At 30.7% G+C, this 24185-nt stretch overlaps 1 protein-coding gene across 2 annotated transcripts in view; it reads left to right on the top strand.

Moving 5' to 3' along the window:
• The window catches only part of krz (beta-arrestin protein kurtz), a 121654-nt gene that overhangs the window by 14538 nt on the left and 82931 nt on the right, over positions 1–24185 (top strand). For both annotated transcript variants that reach the window (XM_085809071.1, XM_085809072.1), the window contains exons 2-4: positions 4652–4785; positions 5112–5142; positions 13828–13888. In XM_085809071.1, the coding sequence (XP_085665197.1) occupies positions 4739–4785; positions 5112–5142; positions 13828–13888 (139 nt within the window). In that variant the 5' untranslated portion in view covers positions 4652–4738. The remainder of the gene's footprint in view (positions 1–4651; positions 4786–5111; positions 5143–13827; positions 13889–24185) is intronic.

Genomic DNA, 24185 nt, shown 5'->3' with positions numbered 1-24185 from the left:
ACAAGGTCATTTATGTTATATTTAATGTTTAAATTATCTTACTTTTTTATTCAGAATTTTTAATATATGTAGGGGAGAGTAGAGAATAAGAGATTTATCTTTTTTAAAATTTGGTAGCTTGAATAAGTTTTATTTCGTAGTGGTACTGAAGGTCATTATCTTATCTATAAGTGGGATAAAGGTTTGTGATTATTTTAATTTCTAGACCCTACGCAGCCCTATGCTCTTTACTACCGAATTGAAGGTATTAAACAACTTCTGCGGTATGTTATTTATCCGTATAAATAAAAAATATCATGTTAAAACAGATTGATCATTAAATTTCTGATATTTACTTAGGAAACTGCATCCTATCGGGTTGCTATACAGCTAGTTATAGTTAATTTTCTATTTTAAATTTATTGTGACATTTTTACTCATAGTATAGTGTTGCATCAAAATTTCTATTTTCCGATTTTTTTCCTTTGTTTCCCTCCAACAACACAACACAGCTGAAAAAAACATAGTGTACTCTCCCTTCCTTCAATATCATACAAAGAAAATCTTCCGATGTTTTTCAAGTACGCAACTATGCTCATTTGGGGCTGTCCATAAATGATGTCACACTTTTCTGCAACATTTTGGACCCCCTCCCCCTCTTTGTCACAAAGTGTCACACTTCAACATATCCCCTCCCCCCTTTTGTCACATGTCATGCAATATTACGTAAACTTATACTTGCAGTTCAAAAACATAGCACTATGTTATAGATCATATTTCAGACTTTATTTTTAAATTTAAACTATATGTTTTAATGACATCTGTAAATATAACAATAATAATGATTCATGCACTTATTTTGTATGAAATAAGAGAAAAGTTTACAGCAAAAAACATAATACACAATAGCAATAAAATTACAATTTCTGCCACTACCCTATTCTCAAAACCTACTCTGAATGCCTTTTTTTTTTTTTTTTTTTTTTTTGGAAAGAAAGGAATGTAAATAATAATAATAAAAAAATCACATGAAAGTTGCTTTCGCCCCAATTAAGGAAATACCTTCAAATTTGGGTAATTTTAAAATAACTTCAAAATTCAATCTGCTGATTTAAACATTTTTATTTTAATCAAAATATATCAGACTTCTTGTTACCCCCTCTCCTGCCTTGTCACAAACCGTCACAATTTCACTAACCCCCCTCCAAGCATGACATCATTTATGGACGACCCCTTTCACGAAATTGATAGAGCACCCATCGATTTTGCTGCACCTGCACACAAGACACAACCGAAAGCGAAAATGTTTCCGTCCATCCACTTCCCGCGCCAATCTTCCCAACCCCCACATGCCATGAAAGACAATCTACACAAACCCAACACCGGAAACAACCCGCCATGCTCTCCTGCTCCTCAGACACTTCCGTAGTTGACATGTTTTCTGATATTCAAAATCTTACTCTGTACAGATAAAATCAAACACGTGGTGACGTGGCAGAGTTCCTTCAGTGCGCAAAATCATTAGCTGCGTATTTTGGTACTCCAAATCGTTACTAGGGTACTTCGGTACTCCAAATCGTTACTAGGATACTCCGGTACAGCAAACCGTTACTAGGGTACTCCGGTACAGCAAACCGTTACTTTGGTACTTCAAATTGTTACTTGGGTACTCGGTACTTGAAATTGGTTTTTGGTACTTTTCAAAGTACTTGAGTAATGGGTATTTTGTACCGGGTACTTGTCTGTACCCGTTAAATACCGAAGTTGCCCATCACTACTTGGGAGACAGCTTCCCGTGCATTGACTATAATATGTATAGCCTCTAAAAAAAGATATCAGTTTAGCTATTTTCTTGAAGTGCTTGGATTTTTACAAGATTCAATTTTGTAAATCTTTTTTTCAATGATACCATCTCTGTAATAATATTTGGAAACTTTTGTAATATCTTGGTCTAAAAGCTGAATGGTAGAAGTCATATTTACAGGAAGAAACACTAATTTAATAGTTTCAGAGTGATATTAAAGGAATGTGCAACACAGTTATCTAACAGTAAAGCTGTTTTCTTTGTTTTTCAATTCTCTGTCCTTTTTAAAAGGAAATCAGTAAAAATACTGATTGTTGTTATTCTTACTATGGTAAGTTAAAGGTAAATTGACTCCTTTTAAACATCTAGTGTTTCTGCATTTTCCAATAACCAATGGCATCTTCTTAATTGTTGCATCCATACTGCTCATTAACGGAGCAACTTGTTCTTTTAATTTCTTAAAACCAGCTGCTGTTTCACTTTTAATCATTAATGTGTTCAGTAATAATCTGTGAAACAGACCAGTTTCATCTGCATGATAAATTTCGTGTGGCTTGCGTGCTTTTAGAAGTTCGGGTAAAACGTCTTTTATCTAGTTCTTAGTCAAATGATGATCTGCTCTTTGCTTCTTCATCTAGTTCCCAATAAATATTTTTCTTTTTCTTTATTTGCCTTGCAAGCAGCCTGTCTGCATGTAGCTGATTTAGCAGTTTAGATAAATTAGGAACCAGTCGTTTAGCCATCCTAATTTATTGTAAATTTACAATTTTATATTCTGTTTAATTTATTAGCCACGAGCGGTAGTGAATTGTGGGCTCCAAGTGAGTGAATCTGTTATGTTAGTTCAAATAAAAAGGTTATTTAAACATTCTTCTGTAGTATCTGTTCTTCAAGACATAGCAAGAATTTGCTACGCAGTCTTTTCATGTAGGGTCTACTGTAAATGTTCCCAAAAAGAACACATAGACCCCCACAACTGGATCAGCTGGCACAACATTTTTTCCTGGCATTTTAATGAATTTTGCAGTTTTTATGATCAAAAGAGCTCTAGAAATTGCATTTTTTAGTCTTATAGCTTGAAACTATTCTAGAAGAGCAGTTTCAATGTCTTGATTTTCCATCCCTTTTGCACCTTCTTGTGACATTTACGCTTTTTACTAGTTCTTTATCAATTTTATTTATTGAGTAAATTGCATAATGCTGTCTGGGGAATTCCCATTTTAAATGTGTTTAAACCTTTTCGATGTGCTACAAATGAGACACGTAGCAAGTAAAAAAGTTCCTTCCAGTGGTGTGTTGAAATTCATTATTCTTACCTCTAGCCAGCAGGAAGATTTCACTTTGTCTGTCAAATCGACCTGTCACTTCATGGTTATTATAGGTTAATGAATACTTTCTTTTCTGCTTTTTTCAGTCTATGATGACCACTGCTCTTTTCCAATCAAAGATTGATAATGTGTGATAAATTAAAGAATCATTTCATGATGATTTCTGATAACATCCTGCAAATTTAATATCCATATGCACTTCGGTCTTCTATGAGCTGGTGTTCTTGAAAGGGAACGAGCACTCAAATAAGCACCTATTGTTCTTTAATCCTGCGAAACATTTACAACTCAAGAAATATTTTCCACTGCCTTTGAAGAACTGCTTTTGTTAATCATAAGGTAAATGTATTCCATCACTCTCAGCTCTAGTTCGGGCAAAGAGATCTTCAATCATTGTCTGACAGGAACTAGGGAAGTGTACCCAACATCCCAGGCAGGTCTTGGTTCTAACTACACTGGTTGAAATTTCTGCTCAGTCAGTTTTATTAAAGCACTGCTTAACTGAAAGGTAAATGAAAAACTACAAATAGCTTTTATTAGCCAAAACAGTTTATTCTAAATCTGAATAATCAGTCTTTTGACAGTTTGTGTTTTATAAGTGGCAGAGATAAGTTTAATAAATAGTGTTTTTTCTATTGATTAGGACCCATTTGTTTTTGTTCAGGGAAATTTTAATTTAATAAGTGGCTGAGTTTTATTAACCAGTGAGTTTAATAAACACTGTTAATAAGTACTGTTAGTATATGCCTCAGTGTAAAAGAACTGTTTGCATGCTGTGTGATTTATTTTATGCATAAATTTTTTTATAATAAGGAAAGCACTTTTGCAAAAAGATTCTGTTTCTGTGTTCTTGTCAAAACAAATGGTATAAAGAAATCTTTTATAATTTTTTTGTTGTTGCTGTTTTAATCTTTCAAATGGTGTGCTGTGTATTTTTTTGCTGTTTGTAGCAAGGCTAGTATGCATTGTTATTTTATGCTGGTTTATCTTTTCCCTCTTTCCTATAAGAAAGCGTTGAAAGCTGTTTGGGAAGTCAAATGACAAAACATATTTAATAAATTTTGTAGTTGAAAATATAGTAAGTCTTGTTTTGAAAGAAACGTGTATAAAAAGTATTAATCTTTCTTTGCATTGCAAAATAGCACATGTCTGCCTACTGGCTGCCATTAAATTAAATATGTTGTTTTTATTTCATATAATAATGTTCTTGTAAAACTGTCCTGGGTATATTTGTCAAAATTATTTGCAAAGTTTTATGAGTTTTAATGTTATTTGTTCATATTAGAAAGTGATGGTATATGGTTTATTTGTTCATTTGCTTAACTGATCAACTTTTTTCTAATCATGTTACGAAAATTATGTAAATCTTATTTTAATGAAAATCATTATTTGTCGACTTCTTTATGTGATAAGGAACAAGTGTGAATTTAACTGTTTTTCACATATGTGAAGAGTATTTATGACTAATTGGAAATTTGTCATTTTTTTATTGTAATAAATTGAGATTTTTGTAAAGGAATTTTGTTTTAATCCACAACAGGTTCAAAATGTTTAAAGATTAAATTATAAAGCTGAAAAAGCAAAATCAGTCTTTTGGAATCCTCTAGCAGCATTCTCAGAATTACAAATGGAAAAGATGGATGTAACCGATGAAGCAAAACGACCTGGAACAAGGTATTTATGTCGCACATTAGATATTACAGTATATGCTTTGCTTATTCTGTGCTGGAATCCAGTATTTAAAAATTACAGTAATTGAACTGGTGTTGAAAAGATATGTTTTTACTTAAAGCAGTGTATAGTAGTAGTATTTATGAAATGGTTGTATAAGTATATTTATCTGGAATTTGTAAATAGTATGCTTTGATTTCATTTTAGTTTAAAATTTGAATTAGCTGCTAAGTAAACTAAATTTTCATGAAAATCTCTTCCAGTTTGTTGTTTTACAGCACTTTTGAAATGTTTGGTGTAAAAAATGCTAATTTCCCATCTCTTTTTAGGGTTTTCAAGAAGAGTTCACCAAATGGAAAAGTATGTATTTCTTTGAAAGATTAGTGTATGTGTAAAGATTTTTTTTTGAAAAATTGTTTTTATTCCTTCGTATATAAAAATTATTACTTCAGTATATTAATTGTATGAAGCAATCTGCAGTATGTGCAAAAGTAGTGATTTTTAAGACGAATTTTAAAAATCTGGTATTTCTTTGAATTTCTAGTTTAATATATACTCTGTCTGAAACTGCTAAACTACTTTGACTTAATACGTGTTTCTTGTAATTTGTGCACTAATGAAATTAAAAATATTTAAGAACTAGTTCCTGCTTGATTAATCAATAAAATTAGTTATTGAGTGACCATAAATTTCCAAAATAATTTATAATATGGTTTTAACAACCAGTTTGTGAAACTGAAATTATGGAAACTGGTATTTCTTAACCACTGGCTGAATCCCACTGCTGAGTTCATGCAGGACATAAAAGTCTAAAAGTAATGATTAGTTAAGTTAGTAAAGGACTAAGGCATGAATTTGATCATATATTTAGAAAAGAAAAAATTAGCTTTTGTTTGCTTATGAAGTCAGAAGTATTTCAGTGTTTATTGATCAAGATTTGTATTACTATGGATTCCATAATTGTATCTGTATGTAATAAAATTTTTTATGTAGTTGATGTAGAAATGCGGAATGAAGATATAGTTACAATTGTGCCTGTTTTAATACTTTTTCCCTAGCCAAAACATTCTTGATACATATATTTGAATTAAGAAAGAGAAGCAAAGAAAAGCATGCTAATAGGTTAGAGAATCTGAGAAAAAATATAGATGATATGAAGGTTAGTTTAAGAACAACAAAGTTGTAATTTTATTGTATTCCTTTTCATAGTATTTTTGTAGTAGTGCAATCATCTTAGTGCAGTTTGGCAATTTTTTACAGGGGGGGAAAAAAAAAAAAAGATTTTATAATTGCAAAAAAGTGTTTATGACATATGCATTTTATGTTTTAAATAATGATTTATAACTGCAAAAACATATTTATGATATATACATTTTATGTTTTAAATAGGTATTTATCTTAAAAATCTGTTCTGTTGGAAATTTCAAGGTGATTGCTTTAAAAAATCAAAGCAGTTAGTCCTTTTATGAATTTTGTGGTAAATTACTATTTTTGCAAACTACTACCATTACTGCTGCAAACTACCTGCAGACATTTTATCACGTTTTCTTTTGTAGGCAAATCTTACAAGTGCATGTTTTAAAATTTAATTTAAAGTGTACTTGTGGGAGTATCTGTAAAAAATATCATTATTTGTCCATAAAAACAGCTGTAATTTTGAATACAGTCAAAAAATTGCATATAAAAATGGCTCAATAACTTCTTAAAACCAAAGAATTCTTATGTACATGGTTGCTGGAGTTTGGTGATTTGTGCTAAGGTAATTGTGCTAATATGTAAGAACTCTATTGGTTTGCAAATTTTAGCATTATATTATTAGCTGGAAACCTGTTTATTTATTATGTAGGAAACATATGACAGATGTTAAATTTTAAATGATGCTGTTCAGAGAGGTTTATTGTAAGCATGTTATTGCTTTTAGGATAAAAATGGGGAATAACCAAATTAAAAAGGACACGCTATTGCAAATTTAAGTTAGAATTTTATTTTGCATGTTTACATATATTTATTTAAATATTGATTATATATAGTATATCTTGTGTTACAAAAAAAATTTTATTCTGTGTTGAACTTGGAAGTAGTAGTTGTGACTCGCTTATCTGTGTCATGCGATCAAGTTCACAGATTTTATGCTTTTTTTTTTTTTTTTTTTTTTCTGTGATTGGTGTGGTCATTGAGCCTTTTATAGACTTATGCTAACCATGTTAAACACTATAAATTTTTGAGCTCCATCCCAGTTTTGAATTTCTGGGAGACAGTAGGAGGGTCTCCCAGCCCTCTTGTAAGTTACTGCCAGATCTCTTCAGAGGACTTTGCCCCTGTATTTTATGTGTCTCAAAGCTACTATTCACATACAAACATCCAAACCTTCTCTGGGACTGAAGCCAAGGCCCAGCAGTATTGCAAACAGCATCACTAACTACTTTACTGATCAGAATATTAGAAATGTTAATAATTTAATTTTCATTAAAATGTGTTTAATTGTCATTAGTTATATACTTAAGCTTTTATTAACAATCTTATTAGCTTTTTGCATTTTAGACTTAATGCTATGAAAGAAAAATTATACACTTAGTATGATGATATGTAGCTTTTTAATATTTCTTTATTCAAGTTCCTTTGCTGTTAGTTAATATTTTATCTTAATCTGCATTGGTTTTTGATATAATATGCCTCTATTTGTAACTACAGTATGCTTTTTGTGAATTGTCTAATTGCTTATTGCGAGAGGGTTGAATTAATCTAGTAATTATGTTATGCAGTTTTATTGTTAACCATTTAGAGAAATGTCTGTTTCTTGTAATAAGTTGTATGATTTAGAAAGTAAAATGCATAACATCTAAAACAGGCATGTCAGACAAGGAGTCAACAACCACATCATTTTTCTGTGGCTCTCTTCACCACAAGAAAATAACAAAAAGTACATAATTGTATTAATAAAAGTTGGAATTTTATCCTATATTAAAGCATATGTACAGGTTCAAGTGCTAGAAGGGGACTCTTTGATATCTTTACAAAAATATATTTTTATTCAACTTTGAGAAAATGCCAACCCATTTGTAGATGGCATATTACCAAAATTCAGTGAGACTTAACTGTAGAGCAAACATTTGATGAAATTGGTATCCCTGAATGGTTCAGAAAGCCACAAATTTTGTATGTGATTTTCATGTTTACTAGGCTGTGAGTAGCTTTTCTCACAACTGAAAGGGAATAAATCCCCAATGAGATCCAAGTTAATAGGCATTCATTTGACTTCATTTGAAAATTTCTCTCCATCTACTACCAGAATTTCCCTATGTTCAATCCTATGTTTCTTATGTTCAGTTCTATGTTTTTTAAAGAACAGTGTTAGGTAAAATTTTATGTATTTACTCACTTTTTAAATACATTAACTATAATTTTTTTCTCTTTCTTCTGGATTGCACTGTTGTAAAATGATGACTATTTGGGTGACTATTTGTTCATGGGTAAGGATACAAGTAGGCAGTTTTCAAAATAAGTCTTCACAGTTGGCAAAAGAGGGGGGAAATATTCTAAGACCAGTTTTAGATACAAAACATTTATCTTTGGAAGGAAAAAATCAATCCATTGGTTCCACAGGGCCCATGAACCTGATAGTTGGGGTGAGGGGGAAGAAAGGGCTTTGAGATATGTTAGTATTTTACCTCTATTGAAGAAATATTCTTCCTGAGCAAAATTATAAATTACTGCCTTATTTATTGAAAAGTTTAAAACAGAAACAAGGGCTTTGAGCAGTAAATAATAAATTTTTTTATTGGATTTTCTTCCTGAATAAAATTATATATTACAACCTGTATTTATAAAAAAAAAAACTAAAAAGGGGTAATTATGTGGCCTGATAATCGAAAGTGTATGGAGGGAGTTTTTGGTATCATAGCAGGAAGCATGGTGTGTTTATGTATTATCTAAAGCATAAAATATAATAATTTCAAAAATGCAACTTTACATTTTTCGGCTGAGTCGTAGTGTTTCATTTTTCAGCTTGAATTACATTTCCTGGTAACATTATCTTAGTTCAGTTACAGCATTATGCAGGTTACTCATGCAGTGTTATATTTGCTAAGTATTTTGATAAAATAGCTATACAGAATTTAAAGAACTTTCAAAAGCCATATAATGTACATAATTATGTTCAACTGGGTGTCATCATTAAAGCGCCTAAACACATACATTTTATTTCTAAAGAGAAATTTAAAGCTTTTTGACTTCAGACTTACATAGCTATCTATATTCAGGTACCCATTCCTATAGACACACATCAAAAGTACACAAAATAAATTAAGAAACAAAAATTAACAACTGGGAGCTACATGGAAAAAAATTGCTTACAGGGGCAATGGTACAAAATATATACAGGCTCTCAAAATTCAGGATTTCACTATTGATTTTTTTCGAAGTCTCAGTTAAATGGTCTTGCTTGATATGGACTATGTATTTTCTTAGCACAATATTGTTTTCAGAATTCTGCTATGAATATGAATGTAATACTCAGAAATATGTTTTAAAAATGCTTAATAACGATTAATTATTATGTAGGATAATTTACTTCAAAGCAGTTGTATTAATTGTGTTTGTCTTGCTGTTAAAAAGGTGATTATATTGCATTATTTTTTATCGGTGCCTTAAATTTTTGTGCCTGTAAATTTTTTGTATTATCTTTTTTTTTTATATCTGCCCTTTATAACATATGTATCATCTACAATGTTTTTTAGATGTTAAAGACAGTATTAAATGTTAATATGAATATTGACACACAGAACTGTATTCATATGGTAAACAGATGACTTCTGACATCAATGAATACAGTACAGCATTATTGAGGTATTATCTGTTCATTAAAGTTTTACTTCAAAAACTTTTTCCTTCTCTTACATACTTTATGAATGCAGTATATAAGATATATAGCAAATAAAATACAATTTAATTTGTTATTGTGGTATTGATAGAGGTTCTGGCCAATAGCAGGCATTTAGTGGTTTAAGGACATGCAGAAATTGTGTTCAAATTTGCAGCTTTTCTGCATGTTGGCATATTGCATTATTCAAGTATCACCTGTATTAATTTACCATTGAAATCTGGTTTTTAAAATTGTCTTCCTGTGCTGAGTTTTGTTATTCAACAGAAATATTGGTTAGTGACGTTGGCTGCTGTACCAATGGGCCTAGGTTCAAATCCTCGAGACGCATAGATATTTGTAAGCATATGTCTATGCAGAAAGAGGGCATTCAAAATACACAAGCTGAAAGTCTCATGAGAGTTTGGTGGTAGGGGAAGAGGGGTGGGAGACTTAGACTGCAACTTGGAATATTCTTCCAAATTGGAGTGTAACTGGACAAATTGGCTGGCAAGACTATACCTGTACTCTAATGGTGAATTTCTGGTACCTTAAATTTTATGTGCACTGCTCAAAAAAAAAAAGGGGGGGGGACAGTGCTATATCTCCCGTTCTACTGGGGCGATTCACGAAATTCAAATTGCATTCTTCATGTCTCGAAAGCGCGACTTAGGATATATATTAGATTTATATATAGCACTATTCTAACATAGGTATTTTGACACAAAATTGGACTTTTTCTGAAATAACATACCAATTTTTTTACATATTTCGATTCTACGACTCAAATTATGCCAGAATACCAAGTTTTGTAAAAATCGTACTGAAATATTAGCTCTCAAAATTTTAGCTCCTCAATGTTAATTGAATTTGGCGAATATTTATGTATATCTCTTTTTTTGATTAAACTTTTTGATTTTTTCTCTCACATTTCAAAATTTAGGTTCATTCCAAATAAAATTTACCCATTTTTTGTTTTATTTTTTAAATTTCTATTTTTAAATAATTTTTATAAATTTTTCGAAAAAAATTTTGAATTATAACCTATAAAATTTTTACCATCATCTTAAAGTAGGTATATTTTTAACCATATCTGCAAAAAATTAGACTTTTTTATTCAAAATTTTCTAAGATATACACAAATTTACATATTTTCGCGTTTTGAAATTTGGCATCTTTTTTTTTTGAGCGATAATAACGCCAAATGTGGTCTATGAATTTTTGTTACACTGTATTGCCACAGCTATTTTTAACCTTAAATTTCAAGTAAAATTTTACGGAGAATTAATTATATGACATTTTTTCCCTCAATGATGCGTAATAAATATTTATTAATGCTATATGAAAAGCTATTTTTTTAAATAAATTTTTTAATATTTTTTAAATTTCTCTCTCTCTCTCTCTCTTTTTTTTTTTTTTTTTAAATAAGAGTAAATTTTTACCTTTGGCGTTTTATCGTCTGCTACTTTACTTCGTTTAAATCGAATTGTCTAAAACTGAGATCTTTCGTTTGATGTTTATTTGAATTTTATGACATTAACTGCACAATTTATTTCTAAACAAACTGATTTATAGAAACATAAGATTTAGAATAATCATTTTTATAAAAGTCAAATTATGATATAAATATACAACCCTCTAGAGACTGAATTAATGGAAGTTCAATTATTATGTAGAAATGATCTGAAGCTACTTAATCGCTGGATAAGTCAGCAGATTCCGTGGACAAGTAAGAATAATTATATAAACGACACACAACATTCTGAATTCAATTAACGAGGATATGATGTTTATTAAATGAATTCAAGAAGTTTTAAAACATAAAAAGTCAACTCATTTTTTATCCTAAAATGTATTTTTGTGCGTAGCGTATTTTCATTATTCTAATTTAAAATTCTAATAATTCTTAAAATTCTAATTTAGAATGTAATTGTCAAGAACTGATTCCTAATCATCAGTAATATAATAAGTAATTATTACGGTTATTAATAAATCCTTCTTATAAAGTAATTGCAAATATTTCAAAAAATTTCTGTCTGAATGCAAATATTTTTCTGTGCAAATATTTTTAATTTTATATTAATCAAGATTGCACACGATATTATTTATTTGCACTTCAATTCTTAATGTCAGTTCTACTAGAAGTTACAAATCAATTATATTTAATTAAGGATTGGATTGGATTGGATTATTAAATTATGGCAAAGCACACGAGGGCTATCTGCCTAAAGGGAGGGATGCCTTCGTGGAGGACTTTCTAAGGGAAACTGGCTCGTATACACGTTACACATCGGGAAAACCACGAAAACACCCATGCAACCAGCCTGTTCGCGGGATTCTAACCTTGGACCGAACTACCAGTGATCAGCATCTTTACCGCTCGGCTGTTTGTGGGCCTTTATGAAATGGAAGGCGATAACTTTATTTAAAATGATTGTCAGAAATACCAAAATGTTTCGAAAAGTTGGATACTTTTTAATATACTTTCAGAATTCTTAAAGAAAAAGAGAAGAAAAATAAATTTTTTCGTAAAATTTAGTATTTGTATTTTTTTAATTTGAAACTTTTCAATGTTATGATATTTGATTCTTGTGATTTCAAAAATAAAATATTTGACTAAAATATGAATAACATTTTAAGAAACCAAATGTAGGATAAAATTGTGTAAGGCAATGGGCACAATGATAAAACTGTTTAAAGCAGTGTATGCAAGTCATCCTAAGTTAAAATGTTGGTTATACATCTCTCTTATTTATATATATCTTTTCTGAACGGAACATTGAAAGGCGTATAAAACTGTGCTTTACTGTATTTTCTCTTTTAATATAGTATGCAGTTTTCAAACTCATTGTAGTCTGGGTTACAAAGTATTCTTCCGAAAGAAACGCAGTTCAAATAAATAAAATCAAATTCTGGAAAATTGATATTAATAAATATATTTAAAATGCTCAGTTCGAAGGAATAAATAGAAAATTTTAAAACAATTATCTGAAGAGACAATGCAACACAAACAATTAAAATAAAAGTATAAAAATTTAAAAATTACCTAAAATAATAACTATGACGAAAAATATATATAAAGAAAACTATTTGAAAAAAAAATAAATGCTGCACCTTTCTTTACGCAGTTCGAATAGGTAAATAGAAATTTTTAAAACAGTTATTTGGAAAAAAAAAAAGTGAAACTTAAACAATTAAAATGAAATTTGAAAAAGAAAAAACTACTTAAAATAATAAGTTATAATTAAAAATATAATATAAAGAATATTATTTGGAAAAAAGGAACGATGGTGACTTTTTTCCCTCTCACAGGAAAGAAAACTAGGTTGCCATATATTAAGAAGTTCGCCAAGTGAAGTATTCTTGGTGCAAAAAGTGCCAACATAAATTTGTGAATTTCTCCGTAAATTTCGCTCCAGATTTTACAAAATTTCATATTTAGGCGTAATTTGATTCGTAGAATCGAAATATATAAAAAAATTCATATGTTATTTCAGGAAAAGTCCGGTTTTGTGTCAAAATACCTATGTTAGAATAGTGCTATATATAAATCTAATATATATCCTAAGTCGCGCTTTCAAGACATGAAGAACGCAATTTGAATTTGGTCAATCGGCCCAGTAGATCGGGAGATATAGGACTGTCCCCCCCCTTTTTTTTTTTTTTTTTTTGAGCAGTGTACATTAGATTTTATGTAGTCCAACAGTTTAAAGTCTAATGCATATTTTAGGCATAAAGAAGCACAGTATCGTTTGTAATTAGTTACAGTTAATGGAGTCGAGCATTGATGATCATTGATAATTTTCAACTTTTTAAACTTCCTAATCACTAATTCTCAATTTTATCAGTCATTTAATTTAGATTTTTCTGTAATAATGAACATATTCATTGTTGCATTAAAACTCGTCTGTATTTCATGCTTTAAGAATTTCAGAATTTGTTACTGCTGCTTTGTTAAAATTATGTAATTATTTATTCATGTAATATAACCCTGCTGTGTGTAAGTAAATTACTGGATAAATTTTGATGATTTAATTTTTCTCGTGAGAGATATTTAACAATATAAAACAGAGAAAAGTCTTTCATGAAATATTGACATATGAATTTTCATGGAAAATATGTAGTTAATAAAAGATTTGCAGGCCATTTTGTTTTTATGATGATAATAGAAATCTGCTATTTTACAGATTACTGTGTATCTTGGAAAACGTGATTTTGTTGATCATGTTACACATGTTGATCCAATTGGTGAGTAATTCAAGTCTGGTAGTTGTTTCTATTAATGTTATTGTTTCTGCTTTATTATAAACTTGTATGTTTTAGTTTTTTTCATGAATAAGGTATATTTCTGACATTGTTTTCTCTTTTATTTGGTAGTTAATTTTAAGTAATGTGTTACAGAGCACTGTAGCCTGAGTTAAAAATGTGAATGTTTACCATACCTTTCCTATGCATTATACCAGTGATTCTCAAAATTTTCTGCCCTCTTCCTCTCCTCACCATCTATCAGAATTTCTTTCAGCTCTAAGAATTTTTTGCTCATTTCAGATAGTAAAATAAATAATATTTGTAGTATAGTATAAAGTTACATATAAATTAAAATTGTATTGTATCTAATAAATAAATAGTTTTATATTTATGTAAAATCGTATTGTTAATAAAGATGGAAACATTTGTAATTTTCGGCTGCATTTACATGAAGCCTGCATTTTTCAGCATTTTTCATCTGGGTCAGATGATTTTGACCTTGTCACAAGCAGTTTCTTAAAGTTTGGTAATGAGAGCTTAAAACATTCCTCTTCATGATAGCACTTGCGATATGCAATCTGTGCTTGCTTAGCATGCGTATATTTACCCCATCAACATCGTTATCTGCTTCTGTTTATGAGGGCTGCTTTTATCATATAGTATGATAAGAGAAATGCTTGCATTTATCCTAGAACTCACTAACTGCTGTCATGTCTACTATAGTTAGCCATTTCACATTGTTTTAAAAATTGATCATAAGAAAAGAAACTAAGAAGCATTGCCATATTCACACTTAACCTTAAAAAAACATGCAAGACAAAATGAAGTTGAAATAATGAAAAATTCAAGTCTGGCACTGAGGAAATCTGCAGTTACAAAATTTGGGGCAGGGAAGTATTGAAGGAGGCATTAGTAAAATTCCTAGTAGAAAAGAAAGAAAAAAAAAATGCGGTTTTAGGAGAAAACTTCAGGACACAGCACTCATTATTTCAGTAATTATCCTATTTATGGCAGACTGTATATGACAAAAAAGTTTTAACTCAGAACAAAACTTACTTTGTTAACACACAAAGTATCATATGAAAGGATGTGCATTCACCAAAGTTTTTAATGGCCGATATTTTTATGTAGATCTCCTCCCCACTCCAAATGAACTTCAGCTTATACTTGTAATTCTCAAACTTACTATGGCCATGGACCACTTCTTGTAGCAAAAACATGACTTTTAACTCCCAAGTGAAAAACTGTACACTACTGCATAAAAAAAAAAAAACTACAAATTTAAATTGTCTTTAATATGTTTTGAATGGTAAATAAAATATAAATAAAAAATTAACTTTTAAAATAGTATTTATTGAAATTATAACTTTTGTTTTAAAATACAGAAACGCTGCCCCCCCCCACCCAAAGAGATGGGTGAATCCGTATTGGATGATAGATTATTTATGTTCGTCTCTGTGTTTCTATGTTTGTGACTAGCATTCATATGTCTCCATGAGCACTCCTGATGATTCCCCCCCCCCATGATGAGGCTCATAATTGCGCTTCCACGTTCTAAGGAAGTTATGAAAAAGCAGTCAATAACCTCGCTACAGTAAACCATAATGCTGACCATAAAATAAATTTGTATCTCTTTCTAAATTAGTGGTAGCCTTGTTCAAACCTGGGTTTTAGTTCCTCATTTATGGATAATTCAATAAATCGCTCCCATATTTGTATGGATTCACCGAATTTGTGGGTCTACTTGCAAAAGGCCTGATTATGCCTACTTACGCACAATCAGGAATAACCATGTCTTCAAATCTTTGGCTGAGGTCAGAATGAAGAGTCATTACATTAAGAATTCTTGTTTTTTAATTTTGAAAGATTTGGAAACCAACAGCATTTTTTTAGCAAAAAATGTTTTGCTACAAGCACAGATGTTTTAGTTCTGATTAAATTGAATTGATCATCTTGTAGCTTCCAATTGGTTTTGCTAATTTTCACAAATAAATTAGTCACATAATCTAAGTTATGTTTTGAATAAATTAAATTGAGCTGCTGATTAAATTGATTGTCTTTAATTTTCAGGAATTTCAACAAAAAATCAAGTGCATAAAATCAGTCCAACCATACACTTTTAGAAAACCAATGAACTTCCATGTTTAAGCAGTAGTAAATGATTATAATTGTCATCATTTTTCTAGCAAAGTTGAACTATTTAAGGCATTCCTTTTGAATTTATTGACTATTCTGATGACCATGCAAGTGTATATAATCTAGTGAACCATGCAAGTGTTCACTAAGATTTTAAGTTACTAAATGTTGTTGTTAAATGGTGCAGTGTACAGATAATACAGTTGGTATTGCTTGTTTTAATCTTTTCTTGGGGGCTGGTTCCTATGTATCTCATACATCCATTACGTTAGCTATATTAGTGCAGAGCAGGAAATGGCAGACTCTGTTGATTTGTTTTTTCTGTGCCTTCCTGACTGAATAGTTGATTTAATTGCTTCAATACATAAAAAAATTGGTCTTATACCCATGTGAAAGGGTTAAGTATGCTAGAGAGCCTCGGTGTCATCTTCCCAGGGTTGACTTCATAAAATGAATATCGTTTAAAATTTCTTTAAACTCTAAAGGAGAAGAAAATATTTTTTGGCGCAAGTAAATTAATTCATGGATTAGTTATTTTGAGGGGGGGAAAAAAAAACTACGAAAATCCGTTTTTAAAATTATTGTGAAAAATCCAAGGAAAAACGTTCTTTGATAAAGCGTTTCTTCTTGGATTTTTCTCAGTAATCTAAAAACGGATTTTTGAAGTTTTCTTTTTTGTCAAAGAACGTTTCTTTTTAATACGCGTTTCTCAATTTCCTGTACACATCGCGGAGAGGAAAATTCTGGCCGCCAGATTCCGTCGCCAAATACCTTGGCAAATTTTCCCTCCACTTTCTAGCGGCGTAATAGCATTTACGTGTATGGAAATTTTTCTTCTTTACATAGACGTTCTTTGGTTAAAATAATCTCCATGTATGGTACAGCGGGATTTGCGACGTGGTGATGAGCAGTGAACAAGTCATTTTGTTCTTGGCGACAATTTTCAAAATCATGCGAAGGCCGTATACTAGGATTTTACCGCAAAATCTTTTTTTGTTTCTTTTCTTTTTAAAAAATACCTTGTCATTTTGCAGTAAAATAAAAAAATAGTAATCAGTCATCTAGGCTAACTATATTCGCTAAAATATCGTTGATTATTCTAATTCAATTTTTAAGTAATTATCTTTATTTTTATGTTATTCATATCATTTAATGTTGCTTCTTCCCTCTAAATTTATTTACCATTAGTAAATAATAGTTCCAAATTTCAGGAAATTTTCTCTGGCATAATCCTGAAATTAATTCTAGCAGTATGATGACATCACGAAATTTAATGCACATATTTTTTCCTTATGTATGCTGCGAAATAAATATAAAATACCTCAATTTAGTAAAAAAATATCATTAAATAGATTTCTTTCTTTCATTTAGCTGCAGAATGTCTGCAAAAAAAGCCTTATTTTATTCCACATTGGGTAGATTCTAATCTCAATCTTCAGTGGAGAAAACAACTCCTATTATAATTATATTTGTGTTTTCAAGTGTTAAGGTGCCTTTTAAGAAGACACCTCACACAAATTAAATTCACCTAAAATCTAACATATCTTTTAGCATTGCGTTGTGATTTATAAGAATCGGATTAGCCTCATGTTGAACTGGAGATGATCATGAGTAATAATTAAATAAAACGTACAATTGTTATCCAATGTATATATCTTAAATTTTATTAAGTTTCTTAAGTGGAAAAGTAAACAGAATTATCAAACAAAGTGTACCAAGAATAATTAAGAATAAATGTCCTCTGGGATTTATTGAATAATTAAGTGAATTTGCTTCTCAGTACGAGTAATACCATAATTAATTTACCTCTTAGCACAGCCAATGTACATTACGCGAATAGACTGGAATTTTCTCAAAACATACCTGGAAAAGTCAGGGAATTTCATTCTCCTGTTTGAGTGGCAACCCTGTCCTCCCGTTTTCGAAGCAAGATCAGTTGACCCAGGGAGGACATTCTCAAGGGTTTCACATCCAAGAATCATTTTAGTTCATTAAGTATTGCTTCACCTTTTTTATCAGTTTCCAAACGTTTGCCAGATAACAATTCTTGCAAAATTTGTTCTACTTTTACAAATCTCACATGAACTAAAAGTAAGTTGATGTGAAATTTATTTCCTAGCAGTTGATTGTCAAGCTGAATAGAGAATTCAGATGTTTTTAATAAATCACATAAAGAATTTTCTATGCACTGAGCCATTTCATCAGTCTCTCTTTGCACTATATTATTATTCAGATGAATTTATTTTAAATGTTGCATCACACATTCAAAACATTTTAGAAGAAAACTGTTAAGTACGATTTTTTTCACTTTGCCATGTGATATAAAACAGCCATTCAACATGGGTCACTTTGGGATTTCCATGTAAAAGGGCAACTAGTACTGCATTATATATGTTGGTTGATGATCGGGGATTCGATGCTGATAACTGATTGGTTGTTGAAAACAACTTACACTTTTTTGTGAAACAAAGGAAAAAATCACGTGTCTTTTAGTGGTAAAGCAGGTAGAAAAAGTATGTGAAAATAGTTGTTCATCCGAAACAATTGGATGTGTGATGGTAGCCGTATAATATCGAATGGTGATTTGCAGCATGGTGCATATTACCTCATTTACAGTTGGTAGAATAAGTTCTTCACTGTGTTATGCTTTCCAATTTTGCAGTCAGTAAAGAAATGTCATAAGAAGAATGCAGTCCATTGTCATCTTGCTCAAATGTTGTTGCAATAAAGGTGTCAGATATTTTTTACTGTTTTAAAAAAGTTACATATTTACATTTTTTGTTACTATGGTGAAATGGCTTTTGTCAAATGTTCTTTAAGCTTTGATTCGTTTGACAGTGTTGTTGAATAGAAGGCATGTAGGTACTTTATCTCAGTTATAGAATAAAACTACTTTTTAAATATTGAGCACTTTATTGTCTGCATTTACTTTTTGGCTTATTCATACTGTTATGGGCATAAAATAACAAAGGTGCACTTTTAAATGTTTAAGCTATTTATTAATGAGTTCAGAATAGTATGTATTACAGAGCACTGCAAAACCAACATAATATCAGAGTTGCCAACTCGATGTATTTCTCCCGCCTTTCTCTTATTTTTAAGAGTACTTCATTATTTGCACCCAAAAAAGTTATTTTGGGTGTCTGAAAGCACTTTTTTTTTTCCCTTAGATATGTGTAAAAGAACACTGAAATTGTTTCATCAGTTAGATGTGGCTTGTTTCTGCTTTGTGTGTAAGATTCCGAAACATGTCCGAAAACGTCGTGTTCCAATTCTCCCATAAGAATTAAGTCATCTGTCATATATTAGCCAGTGAGCACAAAGCAAAATCAAAGTTGTTTATTTCGTTCGTCTCGCCAGTGAGCAGTGCAAGTTTCATGTGCTTTCCAGAAACGGTTTAAGAAACTGTAATTCTTTGTCTTTGTTATATCTGCAAAAAATGTAAAATACTCATGTACCTTTCAAAAATCATACATAGATGACTTTTTATATCATCAAGGAAATGTAACATTGCAGTGTGTACTATTTGTCATTGTGACTTTTCAGTTTCTCATGGTGGAAGGGCTGATGTTCTTAAACTCAAGCATACACAAAGGCAATGAATGTGAGTGGTATTGGAAAAAAAAAAGAGAATTAAATTTTACTGTAGAAACAAAGGATTAATGCTAAATGCCTGTTCTCTGCCTTTTTGCTGGAGCACAACTTGCCACTGAATGTGTCAGATCATCCTGCAGCTTTTTTAGAAAAATGTTTCCTGCCAATTGCTAAGAAATACTCTAGTGCAAGGACAAAAATGGCTGCAGTTCAAGAAATTGGTATGAAAAATTAATCCTCAGTTATTGATTGCATTAAAACCATTCCATTCTGCCTCTTATTATGGATGGAAACAATAATTTCGATGCAAAACTGTATCCAATTTTTCTTTTCTTTTTTTAAAATCCAGAGTCTTCAGAAATTGAGTGTAGCTTACTTTCTGTACCCACTTTAAATGGCTGTTTGACAGGCTTTAATATATAGCACAGCTGTTTATTAAAACTTTAAAAGAAAGTGCAATTCTTTAGGGTAATTGCTTAGCTCTTAATGCCGACTAGTTCTTTGTTTTGTTCCGCTCATTGCAGCTGAACTTATTTCTTTAATGTCTTTACTTCTTCTACAGCAACTGTTTCCCAGTGATTATTGTGATGTACTGTAACATAATCTCCTTTGCGTTAACTATGGTAGTGTTTTTGTGTGATGATCATAATATTACTTCTGCTTAATTATTTTTTGGTTGATTTTTTTTTTCATTTACATTTTCCACAACTTGAAGTTTCAATAATTCTTCTGGTGGAGGATGAATTGTTCTGGTTCTTCTGATAAATTATTGAACTGGGTTATAATAACATCTCATTAATTGGAATGTTATGAGTAGGTCAGTAATTTAATGCTAAGTAATAAAGCTAAGTAAATAAGTTATAGAATGCTAAGTAAGAATCAGCATGATCTGCTGAAGCTTTCTTCAGCAATTTATTCACCATTTTTATTAAACGCTGTACTAATCCATTCGACTGTGCATGGTATAGACTGCTTGTTATGTGTTTAGATTGGTATTTCTTGACAAATTTCAGTTTGTAGCAGCAGTCATTTATTGTACTAGCTTGGATATGTATCTTTTCAGTCTTGGCACCAGGGGATAAAAACATGAGCTGGGTTCTTAATTCACATATATCCACGTGGGTGGCATGAAGGCTCAATTATGAAATCTTGTGTGGTTTGTTGAGAAGGCTGCTCCCGTTTGGGTTGTAGTTTGGCAAAGGTTCAGGACGATCTGTTGTAAGTTGCAGAATGTGATTGTTTTGGTTAAACCGTGCATCCTACCCAGTAAGGAGGATACAAGCTAATGTGTGGCACCCCCTAGTTGCATTAAGTTGCAGGAGTGGGTACAAATCTTATTTCCCAAATTCTGAAAATTCTGTATTTGTAAAATGAGGTCCATTATCAGATATCACTATCAGTGGTATGCCATATCTGGCAAATTGAGATTTCATATAACTCTGACTTCGAGTAGCCAATAATTTGGAGATTCTAAAAAAAGTTGGAATAATAATCTACAATTAATAAGTATACATATTTTTTAATAAAAAAAATTGTTTCAACTTCATACAGGGTAAATTAGGAAATGTGTGTGGTATCTTAAATTCCCTTGCTTTTTTTGTTCCAATATTCATTAAATATAGGCACATTTAAAAAATTTATCTTCTGTCTGCTTGTTCATAAGTGGCTGAGATAAAACATCTCAAGCTCTTTTCTTACATTTTTTCTAAACTGAAGGTGTGTATTTAACTATGGCAAAGCACACTAGGGCTATCTGCCTAAGGAGAGGGATGCCTTCGTGGAGGACTTTCTAAGGGAAACTGGCTCGTATACACGTTACACATGGGGAAAACCACGTAAACACCCATGCATCAAGCCCGTTTGTGGGATTCGAACCTCGGATCGAACTACCAGTGTTCAGCGACTTTACCGCTCGGCTGCTGTTGGGTTCCTAAACTGAAGTGACTCTTATATATTAAATTTAACATCTGTTTTTGTGTAGATAAAGGATAATTACCTTCCTCTTTTGAAAAATAAGTCATTTTTTATTGTCAACTCATCTCTGCAGTCGGAACATACTTTGACTTGAGGTTCTTGTTGATGTTTCCTTTCTGTCCAACCTCCCAGAACATATTTATTTAAACACTGTAGTGTAGCACCTCATTCATTTTCTTTCTTCAATTCCTTAATTTTTGTCATCAGATGATCTTTTCCTTTTTTTGTAACACATGTCTAGATCACTCTTTTGTAAATGTAACAGCATTTTTTGTAATCTCTGAGGCCTTAAAAAGAGGTTTTTTTAGTTATTTTTCCTAATGGCCAATGATTGGTTTCAACTGTAATATGTTTGCCATACATTTATATATACATGTAGATGAAATTTTGTACATCCAAAATTAATAGCTAAATGTTTTTTTTTTTCTATCTGAGCCTAATTTTTTTTACTCTTTGTAAGAGCTCTGGAAGCATAAGCAATTGGTTAGTTTTCTTGTAGTAAAGCAGTACCTAATTTATCAGAACTTCCATGTACTGAAATAGTTATATCCTTGTTAATATCATAGAATTTTAATACGAATGCTTTTATAATCAATTCTTTAAACTCTTCAAAAGCTTTTTAATGTTCAGTCAGTCTGGTGCCAAAATATAATTTTCTCAATTAACTGTTTTAATGGTACACTAATAGCAGTTAAATTTGGAATAAATTCGGTCAAGTTATTAATTATTCCAAAAAAATATTTGTCGAGAAGGCACATCTTTTAGGTTATGGCATTTTATCAGTTGCTTCCACTGTAGGGAAGTCAGGTTTTAATCCTTCTTCAGTTGTGCTGTATATAAATCACACAATTAACTTTTATTTTACACTTATCCTTATCGAACTTCACATTATTTTCTGATGCTCTCTGAAGTAAGTACCTTTTTAAATTGTAAGTCATATTCCTTGTCTCTATATCCCCATGTTAAAATGCCTATAATGCATTCAACTCCTTGTAGGCCTTCTATTATTTGGTATTATTTCTATTATTTGGCCTTCTATTATTTGACATTTTTTTTTTTTTTTTTTGTATCTGACAAAGGGTGTATCGAATGCACACAAATGACTATTTTCTTTGTCATGATGGATATGCCAAAATGCACTATGAACATCTAAAACAGTAAGTATTTTTGCTTTTGGTGTTCTAGTGACAGCTTCATCTACTGTTGGCATAGGATAATGTTCTCGTTTTATTGCTTCGTTTAAATCTGTAGGATCTAAACATTATGATATTTCGTTAGATTTGACTCCAGTGACCATTGAATTTACCCATATACTAGGTTCTCTTAATTTCGGAATGACATTAAAATTTTCCTTTTGCAGCTCTTACCTCACTTTATCTTTTGTGGGTATTTTGCTTGAACTGTGAATTACTGGTATTACCTCTTGTTTTAACCCTCTTAGCAGGATGTGTTTTCAGATCTGTCATATAGGATCTGTATTTAAACACTCTTTATTAGGTAAATTTGTATATTTACTTATCTAAGTCTCTATTTTCATAAACTTATATTTATTAAAATGACATTTATATTAAAGAACATAAGAAAGAAAAATATCTTAAATTATAAGCTATATATATATATATATATATATATATATATATATAAAGTTGCAAAAAATTTCCATATTGGCAGTTAAGTACTGCTTTTCCTACATTATCCATTTTATTCCCAGAGAATGTAACAGTTTCAAACTTCTATGTTGGAACATCCAGTATTTTCAAATTGATTTTAATTACGTTTAAATAACATTGAAAGCTGCTCTGGTATCTAATTGCAAATTAAGTTTACTTTTATTTACATTAACATCATCAGTCCATTTCTCTTTTTTTGTTATCCAAACTAGCTTTAAAATTCTAACTCTTCCTCATGATTTAGTAAATTCTCTGTTTTGTATACCTTGATAGTTTCATTTTTTTATTTTTTTATTTTATAGGCTTTACACTTGATTTGCAAAATGTCTTTTAATGCTTATCACAAATTTTTCCATAGGCAGGACACTGTAGATATTCATGAAATGTATTGCAGCCATTTAGAACAAACTTTGGTCCCTTGTTTCTCAATATTCATCTTTTTATATGTATTCTTATTATGTTTACGTAACAATTTTTTACTCTGTGTTTACAACAGTATCCTTGTCTTTCATTATTTTCATTTGATTTGCACTTCTGCAGATCTGCATATATCAAGATATTTTGCTAAGTTAATTATGTTTCATGCAATAATTTTATTCTTGTTACATTCTCACCACAATTTTATCCTTTTTCATCCTATACATTAATTGTGCAAACTCGCATGTTCTAGCTTTATTTTGAAAGTTAGTTACAGACTCATCTAGGTTTTGGACACGGTTTAATTTCTAGGAAAGAGTAAATGTCTTTCCTATGTTATATTTGTCTTAGATATAACAATATTCCATAAATTTTGTCTTAATTTCATTACCCTGTGCTTCAGGAAATTTATTATACGTATATTTCAATATTGCGAATTTGTATTACATGAGGAAAAGTATTCAATCTTCTCTTATTTATTGTGTAATCCACTGGCTGCTTCAAAA

The sequence above is a fragment of the Stegodyphus dumicola genome, chromosome X2 (assembly GCF_044657685.1).
Source record: "Stegodyphus dumicola isolate Sdum_Otavi_A_Nest chromosome X2, ASM4465768v1".
Classification (NCBI taxonomy): Eukaryota; Metazoa; Arthropoda; class Arachnida; order Araneae; family Eresidae; genus Stegodyphus; species Stegodyphus dumicola.
Note: the sequence above shows the minus strand (reverse complement) of the source record. Positions and strands in the feature narration are given on the sequence as shown.